The sequence below is a fragment of the Parasteatoda tepidariorum genome, chromosome 2 (genome assembly GCF_982258835.1).
Source record: "Parasteatoda tepidariorum strain Cologne lab strain chromosome 2, Ptep-v5.0, whole genome shotgun sequence".
Taxonomy (NCBI): Eukaryota; Metazoa; Arthropoda; class Arachnida; order Araneae; family Theridiidae; genus Parasteatoda; species Parasteatoda tepidariorum.
Genome location: NC_141756.1, coordinates 20,215,915 through 20,230,342, shown reverse-complemented (window position 1 = coordinate 20,230,342; position 14,428 = coordinate 20,215,915). Strand labels below are relative to the sequence as shown.

The window sequence follows — 14,428 nt, the reverse complement described above, 5'->3', positions numbered from 1 at the left end:
TTTTCTTCCAGGAGAAAAACCAAACTTTCAATTAATGGAAGTCAAATAAAAATTGAAACATTTTCATAATTTCTAACCAGAATTTAAGTAAGAAATTAAAAAAACATAATTTCTGATAAAATAAATAAATAAAATTTTCAGCATATTTGATAATATATGTGCATCTAACTAGTTCTATGCCTTTTAGCCCTCGTTCAAAGAGCACTCACTTCATTTTCAACAACTGTTCCCAAATCTAATTCAACTTCTGCTTCAGATAAGAAATTTTGGCCCAAAACAGAAGACACCACTTGATAAGCCTTGGCAATAACTCTGTCCGGCCTGAAAGCTTGTGTCACTAACAGTTCATGCATTGCTGTTCCAATTGATGTGAGGGGTTTATCATCACTCCACAAAGTGGGTACTTCTTGTTCAGGGATAGCACTTTCAATCCAAGTTTTGAAATTCTAAAAATAAATAACAAAACACATCCATTAATGAATGTTATAGGCAGAGATTTTGTTTTGCTTAGGTACAGTTACATTAATTTTGATAGCAAATAATATTAAAATTTACTAAAGTGATAAAATTATCTATATTATTTTCCCAGAAACTAAATCTTAAAATTAGATACAATTTAAATTTTTCTTTATTTAAAGATCTTAAAACTGCATTCTACTAAATAAAAACATCTATTTTTATAAAATTGTAAATACCGATTTACATTTACAGATTAAATAAAATCCATACATTTTGGTTTTATAATTAGTAAAAAATTATTAATTTATTCATCGTCAATAATTCTGAAAGTTTTTAATGATTGATTACAGTAAAAACAACTTAAATACAATCTAATGGCGCTTTAATGAATCTGGGATATAATGCACACTTGGTTGTAAAGAATCTTTTTAGTAGTTCCATCGGAACTGCTGCTTACCTAATCTTTTACGTACTTCTATAATAAATAGTTAAGAAGTTTGCAGATTGTTTATGGTAGACTCAAGTTTTGTTTTTGCAGGTATTTAAATAATTATAAATTTTTTAGTGTAGGTGATATGCAAGTGGTTTCAAAAACAGTCATATAAGAGCATGGATTGGTTGGACAGAAATCCTAACCTTTAAATGCCCTTTAAAAAAAATGACGGAAATAAAAAGGATAATCATTTATAAAATTTCAAAATGGCAAAAATTTAAAAGCTAAAAGTTTTAAAAAAATTCATTATAGGGAGGCTACCACTTTATTATATGGAGAGTATTTAAATTATTTTTTAGCATTCTTATTAAAATTTTAGCTATAAAAAGAAATTTGCCATAAGGAAGCTGTTGTTGAAAAACTATATATGCTGAGTTAGTTAATAATTCATAAAACAAATTAAGAACTATTGCAATCACTATTTCCAACAATACTGCTGCAATGAGCTAACAAATATTTTTCAACCATATTTATACAGTGAATCATTGTGATATAGTGAACCACAGTGAACTTATTACTGGGTGCGTAGATGGTTCACTATAGTGGGATCTGAATAAATCTTTATTTAGCAGTGTTTTACCTCCAGATCATCCAATTTCCTTTGTAAGTTTTTAAAAGCTGGCAATTTGGAAAGAGCTGTGGCTCCTTCAAGTTGATCAGGATTCAATCCACCCATATGAATGGTTGGCTGTCCAGGCAAAATTCCTTCTCTTCCACGCAAGAAATGGTTGAACTCATGTTCAAAATTTGGTTCACTAATTAAAGGCAAAAAACAGAGTTAGCTTAGAATTCATATATTATATTACAATAAACTAATATCATGATATAAATTGAATATCTCTCAAATTGTAAGTTTTGTTTTATTAAATTCAGTGGAATTTCTCTAAAACAAAATCAGTTTGTTCCAACAGAAAAATTCCTTGAAATTGTGGCTAAGAGATTTTTACAGATATTTAAGTATTTTTAGTCAAAATAAATTCATAATGACTTTTAATTGAAAAGAATTACTCAATTTCCCTTCATAAAGAATATTTCGATGTGTTGGCATGCATTGCCGGCAGATCAATAATTTGGGTCGTTCAAGAAACAAGCATGAATAAGAGTAACTTATTTGCAAAGAAATACTAATTATTGATTGCAATTTTCTTCAGAAGTGACAGAATAAAATATATAACTCTGAAAACTGGCAAAAATTTTAAAGATAAATCCAATGACAAAAATTAAGTTGAAAGTATGAAAAAGAAAATTGCATTATTTTAGAGAGAATATAAGGTATGTTCTTTTGCATTCTAGTTAAATTTTTTCTCTCCAATGCCCACCTGGAGAATGACCTTTCGTCATACAGGCATCTGAACGGCAGATTTGTTGGCCATTCTTTCAGGAGCACCATATTAGGTGGGCAAACGTCACCCCCACACTAAGGACAAATAGTACGGAGCATAAAAGAACATCCATGCTTTGACCGGGATTTGAATCCAGAACCTTTATGATGCAAGGCCAGTTTCCTGACCCCTACACCGGCAGGTCGGCAGTTAAAAATTTTGTTATGAGGACAAATTCAATGTAAAGAGATTTTGACGCAGAGAGTCCTTGTTTGACTACTGAATAATTATGTTTCTTTTATTGTGAAAAAAAAACTCAAATTTTAAACTAATGTTTACTAAGTAAAAACAAATTAGAGGATAATAAATATTATTACAAATCATTTTTCTAACATCACATAAATATCTAATTTCCACAAAAAAAATTAACTAATTTTTACCAATTACATGATTATTCTTTGGTTAAAACAATTTTGCATCTTAAACCAGACAGATAAAACAAAGTTTATTACCTCGACAATCCTTTCAAATAAATTTTGCAGAGCAGTAAAGCAAATATCAGCCGATCTTCATGAAGAACTCCTCTAGTAACACGATTGTATACGGTCTGAATAAAAAATAAGTTCATAAAAATACTAGAAATTTTAACTAAACTATTTAAAGCATTTAGGAAGAACAAATAATTACCTGAAAAAGATCTGATGTTATGATGGAGAGTCTAGCATTGCTGTCAAGCATGCCCGTTAGGTGAGGATTGTTGGTTAAAACATCATTGTACATATCCAGGAAAAATTGAAGTGCATACTGGTATAGGAAATGAACCTATTCAGGCAAAATGTAAACATTGAAATAAAATCCGAAAATTCCAATATAGAAAAAGTATGCAGATTCATATAAGAAATAAACCTGAAGGATTAAGTATGAGAATTGAAGAGAAGTAAATTAAAAGTGCATTGTAAGATAGTATTAATAATGTTTCAATTAATATTATTTACATAATCAAGAGATGGCAATATGACCCTGTTCCTTTTTTGACAATATTCGTTTAAAAAAATGTAGATAATAGAAAGCAGGCAAGCAGTATGGTTCTCTGTTTTACAAATTACATTTTTATTACTTCTGTTAATAAATCTTAAATTTCCTTTTTAAGTGTTTTTTTAAATAAATCATGAACACACACAATATTAATGATACAAATTATTAGTTCCATTTCGGTCCTTACTTTTATGGCTCAATTCACAGACTTTGAAAATTGGAATGACTAAAGCATTCTTAAAATTTTATAGTAAAGCTTTAAAAAACTTTTTTTTTAAATTTATTTTCTAATATATTTGCACAAATTCATAATAGTTTTCATTTGACTGCAAACACTAAATTCATTGTCATAACTAATTACAAAACAAAAAGACAAAAATATGATATTATGAGAAAGATTGTGAACTAAATCAGTTACTTGCTATTATTACAGAGAATTACTGAGAAGAGAATTTTCTACTTTTTTTTTTTAATAATTTCATTAACATTTAAGCAAGTTCAAGAAAAAAGTTAAATGTCTTCATGTCATAGGCTGATTTTTAAGACACGGAAAAAGAATAGTTTTCATGTTCAAGATACTTTTATAACAAGCATTCTTTGTGTGTTATTTAATGAGAAAAACTGAATAAAAAAATACAACATGACTATTGATATAATAAATTAATTACTTGGTGTAAGCCTTCTAAAGTGAAGTATATACTGCTACATGCTTGAGATAAGGGCATATACTGCTGGGATACCATCTCAACTTCACTCATCACTTTATCAGTTTCTTCTACTTTGTGCATGATTTCTGATGCCTCATTTTTCAATTTCTCTAATGTACTTATCACACTAAATATAAAATCCAGCATTATTTCAAATCTACATATTTGCACATATTTTCTAATTTTACACTTATACATATTCATTACATTTTAGTTATGCAAATGTCTTACTTCTTACGCATAAAATAAAAGCTTATTTAAATTACATTTATGTCAATTTAAAAACTCTAGACATTATTCTACATAACAGGAATCTATAAATCAAACATACTTTATTTCAATATAGAATTTTACACAAAGTACATCTTACCTGTCATCATCTAAAATGCGACCTTTAGCATCATTAAGAGCTTGCAAAAGAGATTTTTCCAGTTGTCGTAGGCGAACATGGAACTCTCCTGTTAAAATTCAAGACAACAACAAACAAAAAAAAAATGCATTATTGTAAAAAAGCTGGCAAATAAGTGAATTTTCTGTTTTGTTTTATTGATATTTAATTGTAAGCATTTTGATAAAATATTGCATTGAGGCGTTGTATGTTAACAATTACAACTTAAAATTACAAAATCTTACTATCAATAACCATTTAAATCATTCATTTTACACTTGACAGTAAGCTTTCTGCAAGGCAAAAGGCCCAGAACAAACAAAAGTGGCTGCTTCCACCTATTCACTACTGGTATAAAGCAAAAAGACCAGGACTCTCTCCCTGGTGACAGGCAAACCAACACCTGCCTATCCCGACTGGCCAGTGGACACCTGAAAAGTCTCACATTTTCTGCAAATCAACACATCACATTTTCTGCAAATCAACACATCACATTTTCTGCAAATGCCAACAAAACCAGGCATCACCTGAGCACATCTTGAGCTGGACTGGAACAATATTCATTTCTCTCCCATTCTGGTTTCGGATTTTCTCAATATCAACGGATTCATTGATCTGGTCTGACCCCCTCAGACCAGATGGGAATTAGCAACAACAACAACAACATTTGACTGTTATCTTTAGATCTTGCTTACATTAAACCTTTAGCCTATAACCTAAATGCTGTTCAAATTGCTTATCCAGTAGTCTTTCTCTCTGTTATTTAACAAAGAAACAGTAATGGAGAAAAATTTAACTGTTTAAAACATTGACATTTTAAATTAATGCAGGGATACACAAGCTATTGCTCCCAAAGTTTATGAATTGTCCCATAAACAGAAAAAATATATGAAATCTTTTTAATTTAATTAAGTTTCTTTTTAAGGTTCCGAATACTACTATACTCAAAAGTTAATTTCTCGTCTTTTATCTGGTCATCTTACTCTTTTATTTACTTATTGTTTTAGTGCAAATCTGAGCAATTTTATTTTTTAAATTTTAATTATGGCAATGCGTTCAGTGTGCGCAAAAGATTGTAATTTCTTACGAATTTCATACATTCTTATGATTAGGATATTACATGCATATGCAAGTTACTTTTAATCGGGATCTAAATACATTAACATTTTTATAATTGCAGTCTTCTCTTATTTATGTTGGCCCTCCAACACGACACTCTTTAGTTTGTGTGGCCTGTTATCAAAAAAAGGTTGTGTATTCTTGAATTAATGCACGATACCTTATAAAATATTTTAGTTATTTTTAGTTTATATAATCTAATAATGGAAGCAAATAAGCTTAAGGCTAGATTTATTACATACGAAATATATAATTTGAAGGAGGAGGAAAAAAACAGTTTTACAAGTTTACAGAGGGAGCTACAAAATAAAATCACCAATATAATAAAAATTCTCAAGATTCTAATAAAATAAACAAAACAAATACCTTGTAGTTTTAGAAGATCTGACCTCTTTTCATCAATATCTGGTCTTTCTGCTTTTAAAACCTAAACATTAAATTTAATACAAAATTACGAATGAATAAATTAAAACCAAAGTTAAAAATAAAGTTTGTCGTGCTGAAGAAAATACCACTGATTCCAGTGAACTGTAGTCAATTAAAATTTATTTTATTATACAAAATTACATAGCAAAATTACATGTAATAACTTTACAAAATTTAAATTTAAAATGGTATTCATTGTAACATTTTTAATAAATAATAACTTTGACTTGTGTATTCTATTTTCATATTTAATGAATAATAATAATTAGTACTGCTACTGTAGCATCATTTGTAGCTATTTAATATTAAATAAATGATGCTAGAAAGTATTTATTCTAAAAAAGACATCCGTATAGGGATTATTTATACACGAATTTGCTAGTATCTTTTTCTAAATTATATAGATTATAATCTCTGATGCACTATTTAAAAATTGTTGTTAATGAATTGAACTTGATGAAATCGGGAGGCATGCTTGTTTGCCATCTGGCACATGTTTGACACAATTAATGAAAATAGCACACCCTCATTCAAATGATTGAAACTTGCATTGCCATCAGGTGCAGAACTACAGTAGAGACTTAAACACTCTAGATAGCTGGTGTGGGCAATACTTAAATTGCAAGATTCCCCAATCACACATGTTAAAGCAAGTTAATAAAAACCCTAATGATACAACATTGCAGACAACTAGGGCAAAAAAATATTAAAGAGGCATATAGCATCTTCATTCAAGTCCCATCATCTATAACACTTCAATTTTGTCAAATCTTGTTCAGCAATACCTTTATAATATACCAAATACCTTTACAATTTTTCTTTTTCTTCTTCAATAATGCCAAATTTCTATAGTAATAAACACCTTTATAATTTTTAAAGAACTAAATAAAATATTATATATTCTGGTAGTCTAAAAAACAATGTAGGGTGATCCGGAGTAATTCACGATCACTCTGTTTCTAGGGTAAATAATGATCACCTAAGTTTTATTTTAAAAAAAGATTTTTTTTTTAAATTTGAGACACGGACAAGAATGCTTGTACACATTACTAAAGTATAACTACATTTACTTAATAATAGTTTTTTGTTTAATCTAACAAAATAAGTACTTTTTAATCTGCTTTCTGTATTTTCCATTTCAAAGATGGGTTTCAAAATGTGTACATTTCTGCTTCTTCTTCTTCATCCTTCTTTTAATAATAAATATTTTGAGTTACTTTCTTTTTCTTTGATATAAAAATAGTGTAAGCTTTTGTTTAATTGTCTCACATCTACTGTAAACATTATTATTGATTATAGGAAACTATATCAAATGTTGCCCCCTACAGATCAGGGTTCGTGATTTTTTTTATTTTCTTAAAAAAAATCAAAAAAATCGGATTATTTTGATTTAAATCGGATTTTTTTGATTTAAATCAGATTTTTTTTTATTTCTATTCAAAAACACTATAAGAGCTTTAATTTATGATTAAAAAAACCTTATGAATGTTTAATCAAAATTAAATTAATATTAAAACTATATTATAACAATATTTTAGAAGCTCTAACTTACTAAAATAATTTTTCATTATAATGCATAGCGACCATTTTGATACAAGGACATGATTGAAATTAAAAGACTAGATAAAATAGATAATTTAAAGAATACTACTTTAACTAGTAACACAAAGTTTCAATTAGCACACCATAATTTTAATTTAAAATTGTTATCTCTTTTTTTTTCTCATGATTTATAAAATGGCAGAATAAATGCAACAGATTGTGTTTATAAATGTTGTCATTCATCAAAAAATAAATATTCAATCTATAAATTTTTATGTTAAAATATTCATTTTTAATCCCATATCAAAATACATAAGTTAAGCTAAAAAACATTTTAAAAAAATCTATGTCCTCATTGGAATTTTTTTCACAAAAGAAAATCTGATAATTTCAAAGATACCGTAGACATATTATAAGAAGAAAAAAAAATACCAGTTAATAAACCCTACTGCTTCAAATAGACTTTGAAAGGGAAGAATGACACTATATCAGGAAAAAATATCTGAACTCAGCTTCTTTTTTTTTTCTTTCTATTTTTGGCATATTAAGGTAATTTCTTTTTAATATTACCTCGAGCTTTAGAAACATAGAAATTTCTATCAATAAACTATAATGTAGATTTGAATTCCATGCATTTTTAATCAAAAGGTAGAATTTTAATTAACATTTGCTTTTTTTTCTTTTTGAAAAAAAATCATGTTTATTTACTTTCTACAGCTATGCAAGTCTATATTAAGACAGCATTAAATATTTACTTTAATCTGTACTTTCAATGTTAAGAATCAAAAGATTTTTAAACATGTAATTTCAAATGTGTTTAACACACACCAAGAAAGAAAGTAATTTCGTTAACTAAAATTAATTAATGCAGCAATTTATTTAAAATAAATTTTAAAACTAAGAAAAGAAAATAATAAAAGTATCAATATCAAATAATCAATATCAAATAAAAGTATCAAATAAATCAGGCTGATTTAAATCAACGAACCCTGCTACAGATGGGGTAATTATTGATCACTGGGGTAACTCCTGATCATTGTCATTTCTTCTTATAAATGGTATAAAAAATAGCTAATAAACAGCTAATTGTCTTCTCTTAAATAACAGTTCATATTTATTAAGTGGAACAACTATAAAATATATTTTAACTGTAATCACAAAATTTGTTTTTAATTTTATACAAGACTAATGTGTTCTGATTTGCACCATTTCTAGTTTTTCTTACCTTGCTTCTATATTAAATTTATGTGCGTACATTGTTAGAATAATTAAGTTTATAAATTAACTTAATATAAATATGGTGAGAAATTATAAGCCTAAAAAGGATACTAAGCTTTTAGAAAGCAAAATCAGTGAATTTCTTTTAATGATTGAAACAGAGTGAGAACTGCTGTCAGAGCTGTTGACATACCTAACTTAACTTTGCACTCTCACTTAATGAAGTTAAAAAGTCCAACAAAAGTTAACCATGTGGGAACTCTTTTTTTATATTCCTGCAGAACATGAGAATGAGTTAGCTGCTTGCCTAAAATGTATGGCACAATGCAAAGATTTTTGGAAAATTTAAAGTGTTAATCTTTATTCTTGCTTTTAAATAAATAGTTTTATTAGCTGCTTAAACATATCTTTAATTACCCTTGTATAATTATTTTTAAACAGCCCCTTTGCTATAAAAACTGGTGATCAGTAATTGCCCCAGAAGTGATCAGGAATTACCCCAGAAATGATCAAGAGAAGGGGTAATTCCTGATCACTAAAAATTTAAAATCTTTTAAATTCTAATTAGATTTTCAAACAAAAGAAGGTAGCATAGGACTCATCTCATAAACCCTCAAACTTCCAGTTAATATTAAAATTCTATCTTGAATAGTTTTTTCACAAAATAGATGTTTGCATTTTTTGATCAGGAATTACGCCAGGTCACCCTAATAAACAAAATGCGATTTCAAAAATTAATTCTTTTTAGCTAGCGTAACAAGCATTGCCAAGCATTTATTTTAGAAATAAGTAATTTGGTAATATTCAAAATATATAACTATTGATAAAGAAAAGAGTTCCTATGGATTATAATTTTAAGAAAATAATTTATTATATTATCTTTTAATTTCAAAAACCTGAACTTTAATTAGGAGAAAAAGTTGATCATACCTGATTGAGACATTGACTTTGTAAACTGCTGCGAGTAACTGTAAAATTAACAAAAGTGACACGGGAGCAAATATCAGGTGGGAAATCAACCTAAAATGAGAGAAAAATAATTAGAATAAAAAGAGAAGCACAATACTATAAAAAATTATGAGAAATTAATGTTTTGTCATAACGAATTCAAACAGCAAGCTGTAGGGGAGAGTCGGGTAGCTCCGCCCACTTAAGGAGTATTGCTTATATTTCTGAATAACATTGAGTAATAAGCAATATTTTTGTATGTTTCTATTGTTTTATCATCTAATTAAATAATGCAAAAAGAATAAACCAAAAAAAGAATAGTTTAACTTAAAAAAAATAGAAATTTAAAAAATTTGACTACTGTATTCAACATATTTTCAAAACTATTGTTTACCATGTTACCAGCTGCATAAATACTTGAAACTTTGAAAATAATCTTTTTTTAATATAACAATTAATGTCCGATGGCCCACTGACTTGAAAAAATATTCTATACATATGAAATTGACAGTGGGCAGGGGTACCTGACACTCCCCTATTTCAATATTTATAAGTTCTTTTAAACTTAAATCAAACAATAAACCCATTTTATAACCAACAAGAAAAAGGTCATGGGAAGAGAAAAATTTTCACACAATCATAACTAAACATTGTTTTTCTGCTATTTAAAACTGTAGTTTCAATTAAAAATAAAAAAGTACTGTATTATAAGCATAATTGACAAAATAATGTTGTGAGACTTATCTTGTAAAATTTTTTGACTTAAAGTTTAACTCTGGATTTTGAATTAAAAAAACCTTAAAAAATTAGTTTGTTAGATTAATTTCCATAAATTGATTTTATTATTATTTTAAAATAATAATGAGGTAATTTTAATTAATTAAAATTACTTTAAAAATTACATAAAAAGCTAGTTAGAGAGGATGAACAAATGGAACAATTGATTTTTATAAATATAAAGCTTAATTAAAATCTTGGGTAAATCCCTTCTTGACCTAAAGTATTTGGCCATGTAGCAGAAACCCTCCAGCATGGCAATAGATTATCATAGCATTTAGGATAATTTTTCATCAAAGTTTTCTTATTTTTAGAAGAAAAAAAGAAAAAAAAACTAACAAATGAAAGAAAACTGTTGAAACTCCTTATTGAAACATCTTTAAACTTATTTCTATTGAAAATTACTTTACTACTAAGAACTGAAAGTAAAGATTTTTTTCTTCTTTTCTATTAAATACTTTAGAATAGGATTAACTGCATAAGGATTTATTTCATTTTTTTAGAATCATTGTATTAAATTCATCTAATATTTAAACAAAGTCTTTAAATTTTTTACTTTATCTTTGTGAATTTTGCTGCATGTATGTTAAATTTAGATGAAGTTTGGAAATAATTTAGTCTCACTGCATTGAGGTTGCAGGCAAATTTGGATTTACAAAGATAGTGCTGCAGATTTACTCTGTAAATTCTGCCATTGGGGTAATTGGTAGGGTCATTACAAAAATCTCAAATTACTATTTATTCTCAGTTTAAAAACATAGATTTTATAAAATGTTAACAAAAATAAAAATACGGTTATGTACCTTTTTTTTCTTCAAAAAACAAATAAAAATGAATAATTAAAAGGATTTTTCAAAAAAAAAAAAAAAAAAAATGAATAATGTTGTATTGAAAAAGTTTAATACACTTACAGTGGGATCTCGAGTGGATAAGAAAATACAGAATGATGGAGACAAATCAATATCTTGATCTCCAAGAGTAATCAGAACTCGACCACCAGTTTTACGCACCTCTCTGTTAAGTACTGGATTCAGAATTGGATCATAACTTTCCACATCCTAAAATTTTATCATAAAATTCAAACACATTTAGAATTTGCAAAGTCAATCTTGTACATGCAAAATTTCAACATAAGAGTAAAAGGTACTTTAATAACATAAATACAATTCATATTAATTAAAATGCAAGTTGTTAACTTTGGTGTTTTTTTGAAGGAAAATTAAGAAAATTCAATATCCTTTGAATTATTCGAACTAGAAATTTTGGAATATTATCTTGTTGTTTTTTATTAGTTTACATTTAATAGATTAATAAAAATAAAATGTTTTTGCTAAAGCTTTTAATAGTAAAATTGTACTTCAATAAAGATTTATAAAATAAAAATGTATTTTATTTTAAATAATAAAAATGCAGATTTAACTGATATGGAGCTTTAGCAGAATAAATATTAAAAAAAATAATCCTAGAAATTCAGTATATTGATGCATATCAACACATTTTCTTACGATTCATTCATAACTAAAATTATACCATTATATATACATAAAATTACACTATAAAATAAGAAAAAAATTAAAATAAATTAATTTTTAAAATTAGCATACTATCTTAGGATATACAAACATAAAGAGATTTGAAATTAATTCTATCATTAGTTTATTTGAATCATAAAAATTTACTAAGGGGTATTAATAATAAAATTATTTTCGGTGGAAATTTTGCAAGTGGATAAAAACCAATATAGTCAACACTAGCAATCACACTAAAAACTTTTCAATAAAAAGATAATAATTATAATAAGTAAATAAAAAAAACTGACAAATTAGATAACAATCAATCTTAATTATTTTTGTAAATTCGAGTTATAAAACATTAACTTGCCTGCACAAGAAGAGGATTTCCAAATCTCAAAGCACTTTCTAGATTTTTTCTAAACGAGTCATCAAGGAAGCTAAAAAAAATAAATAAAACAAATAATGATGAAAACATGAAGAAAATATGTCAACATAATTTTATTATAATACACAAAAATAATTACAAAATTATTAATCATAATTAAACTATAAAAACATTTATAAACCTTGTTTTGGTTATTTTCTTCTCTTTGTATTCATTTAAAATGAATTCTGTTGCTTGACCAGATGGATCAATGATTAAAGGATAGCGGTTGAAGCGCTTCAGCATAATAGCGTTTTCAGTACACAAATCATCAGAAGGTAATGCATTGGCTTGCCATCTCAACCTCTCATCAGCAGTTGATAAATACTAAAAAATAAATTATGCAGATAATTAAAGCATTTAACATCAAAATTAAGGGACACATTAAAAAAAATAAACAATAACATTTTAAATTACAGAAGATTAAAAACAATTATTTTTTAAGACATAAAATTAAGTGACACAAATTGTGTTCATTCACACAGATAATGTTTATTTCATATGAAGCAAATTCCACACAGAGAACTATAACATAATACATTATGTGAAACATCATTATACACTCAAGCTGAATTATCCGAAATAAAATTTTGACGATTTCAACAGATTCAGTGTGATGATTTCTTGCAAATATAGCAAACCAGCTTTTCTTTAATGGTGTATTTGGAAAATGAAGTTTGTTGAAGTTTTTTTTTTTTAAAGAAAAGAAACACAAAAGAATTTTTGTTGGCTCTTAAATTGGTATGATATGGAAAAGCAAAGTAGTAAACACATATCTTCTTAAGACACTGGATAATATATACCTTATCTAGTTCGAATAAAATCGGCATGAATATACATTATTACATTAACATTATTTTATTACATATTACATTTTTTTTAAATATTCAGTGAGACACACACACTCTTGAAAGCTCAGTACATCGGTTTTTCAATTCCTGACTCAGAAAACCTGATTCTTTAAACAGAGAAAAGAACCACTAAGGGTGAGTTTTCATTGGTTAATAACAAGTTGGTATGATTTGGGGAGGCAAATGTATGTGGTTAACACAAATAATATATTCATAAAATACTGAATTGGTAAAAGGAGTCACACCTTCATGTTTTCTTAGCACCAGTAAAATCTACATGGAGGTATCATTAAATTTTATAATATGGAGAACATTAGACATGTTAAATGCACAATTGCAATTAAAATTTAAATTATTTTCAATAAATGAAGTAATATGTACTCTGGTATAGTTAAGTTTTCTTTCAATGTTTTAGTGTTTTTTTTCTCTTCAATATTATAACTGGAAACTTGATTTTTTAAAACGGACAAAGAGCCCCAGAGAGAATTTTTACTGGTTCATAAAAAATTGGTTGGACGCAGGAAGCAGAGGAGTGGTAAAAAGATATATCTGTTCAAGATATTGAATAGGTTAAATAAATAACAAATATATTTTACCCTAGTTATAGTGAATTTTGCTTAGATATTCAAAAAAATTTTATTTTATGGAACACATTATGCAGGCTTCCTGTATTATTTCAACTTTTCCAGGAGTGCCAGAAAATATTTTTGCTTTTCAGAGCAGTATTTCATCAAAATATACATAACAATATGTCAATATATAAATATATTGACATAAGTCAATAAGCAATGAAGTTTTTTTTCTTGAACGTATGTCAAATATTACATTTTAAAAGAAGAAAGAAGAAAAAAAAAAGAATCGCTGGGCAAAAGTTTAGCATGTAGATTCTAGAATACATAAGTATATAAATTTTAGATAAAAGAATATTTTGCACAAGAATAGAAAAAACTAAATCAATGTAGAGAGATTTTTTAATAGAGTCGTGTGAATCGAAGTGAAAATAAATAACTATGCAACACTTAAGTTTTGAAAAACCAATTATTTTCAGAATTAAGAATAGTACTATAAAACTGTAACATTGCTACGTTTAAGAACAAATTTGAAACAAAAAATTGTTCACAAGAGTATTTTGAACAAATTACTATTTTATACATCAAAGAAAATGTAAACATGTTGTAAAAGAATTCTTATAAGAAATAATATTA

General features: G+C 26.8%; 1 protein-coding gene across 2 annotated transcripts in view; it reads right to left on the bottom strand.

Moving 5' to 3' along the window:
* Nucleotides 1-14,428, bottom strand: part of Dhc64C (dynein heavy chain, cytoplasmic) — a 105,990-nt gene that overhangs the window by 16,663 nt on the left and 74,899 nt on the right. For both annotated transcript variants that reach the window (XM_087156950.1, XM_087156951.1), the window contains exons 67-77: nucleotides 12,515-12,699; nucleotides 12,316-12,385; nucleotides 11,346-11,492; nucleotides 9,640-9,729; nucleotides 5,890-5,950; nucleotides 4,387-4,474; nucleotides 3,978-4,143; nucleotides 2,962-3,096; nucleotides 2,787-2,881; nucleotides 1,533-1,707; nucleotides 210-446 (exon numbers count right to left, since the gene is read on the bottom strand). In XM_087156950.1, the coding sequence (XP_087013076.1) occupies nucleotides 210-446; nucleotides 1,533-1,707; nucleotides 2,787-2,881; nucleotides 2,962-3,096; nucleotides 3,978-4,143; nucleotides 4,387-4,474; nucleotides 5,890-5,950; nucleotides 9,640-9,729; nucleotides 11,346-11,492; nucleotides 12,316-12,385; nucleotides 12,515-12,699 (1,449 nt within the window). The remainder of the gene's footprint in view (nucleotides 1-209; nucleotides 447-1,532; nucleotides 1,708-2,786; nucleotides 2,882-2,961; nucleotides 3,097-3,977; nucleotides 4,144-4,386; nucleotides 4,475-5,889; nucleotides 5,951-9,639; nucleotides 9,730-11,345; nucleotides 11,493-12,315; nucleotides 12,386-12,514; nucleotides 12,700-14,428) is intronic.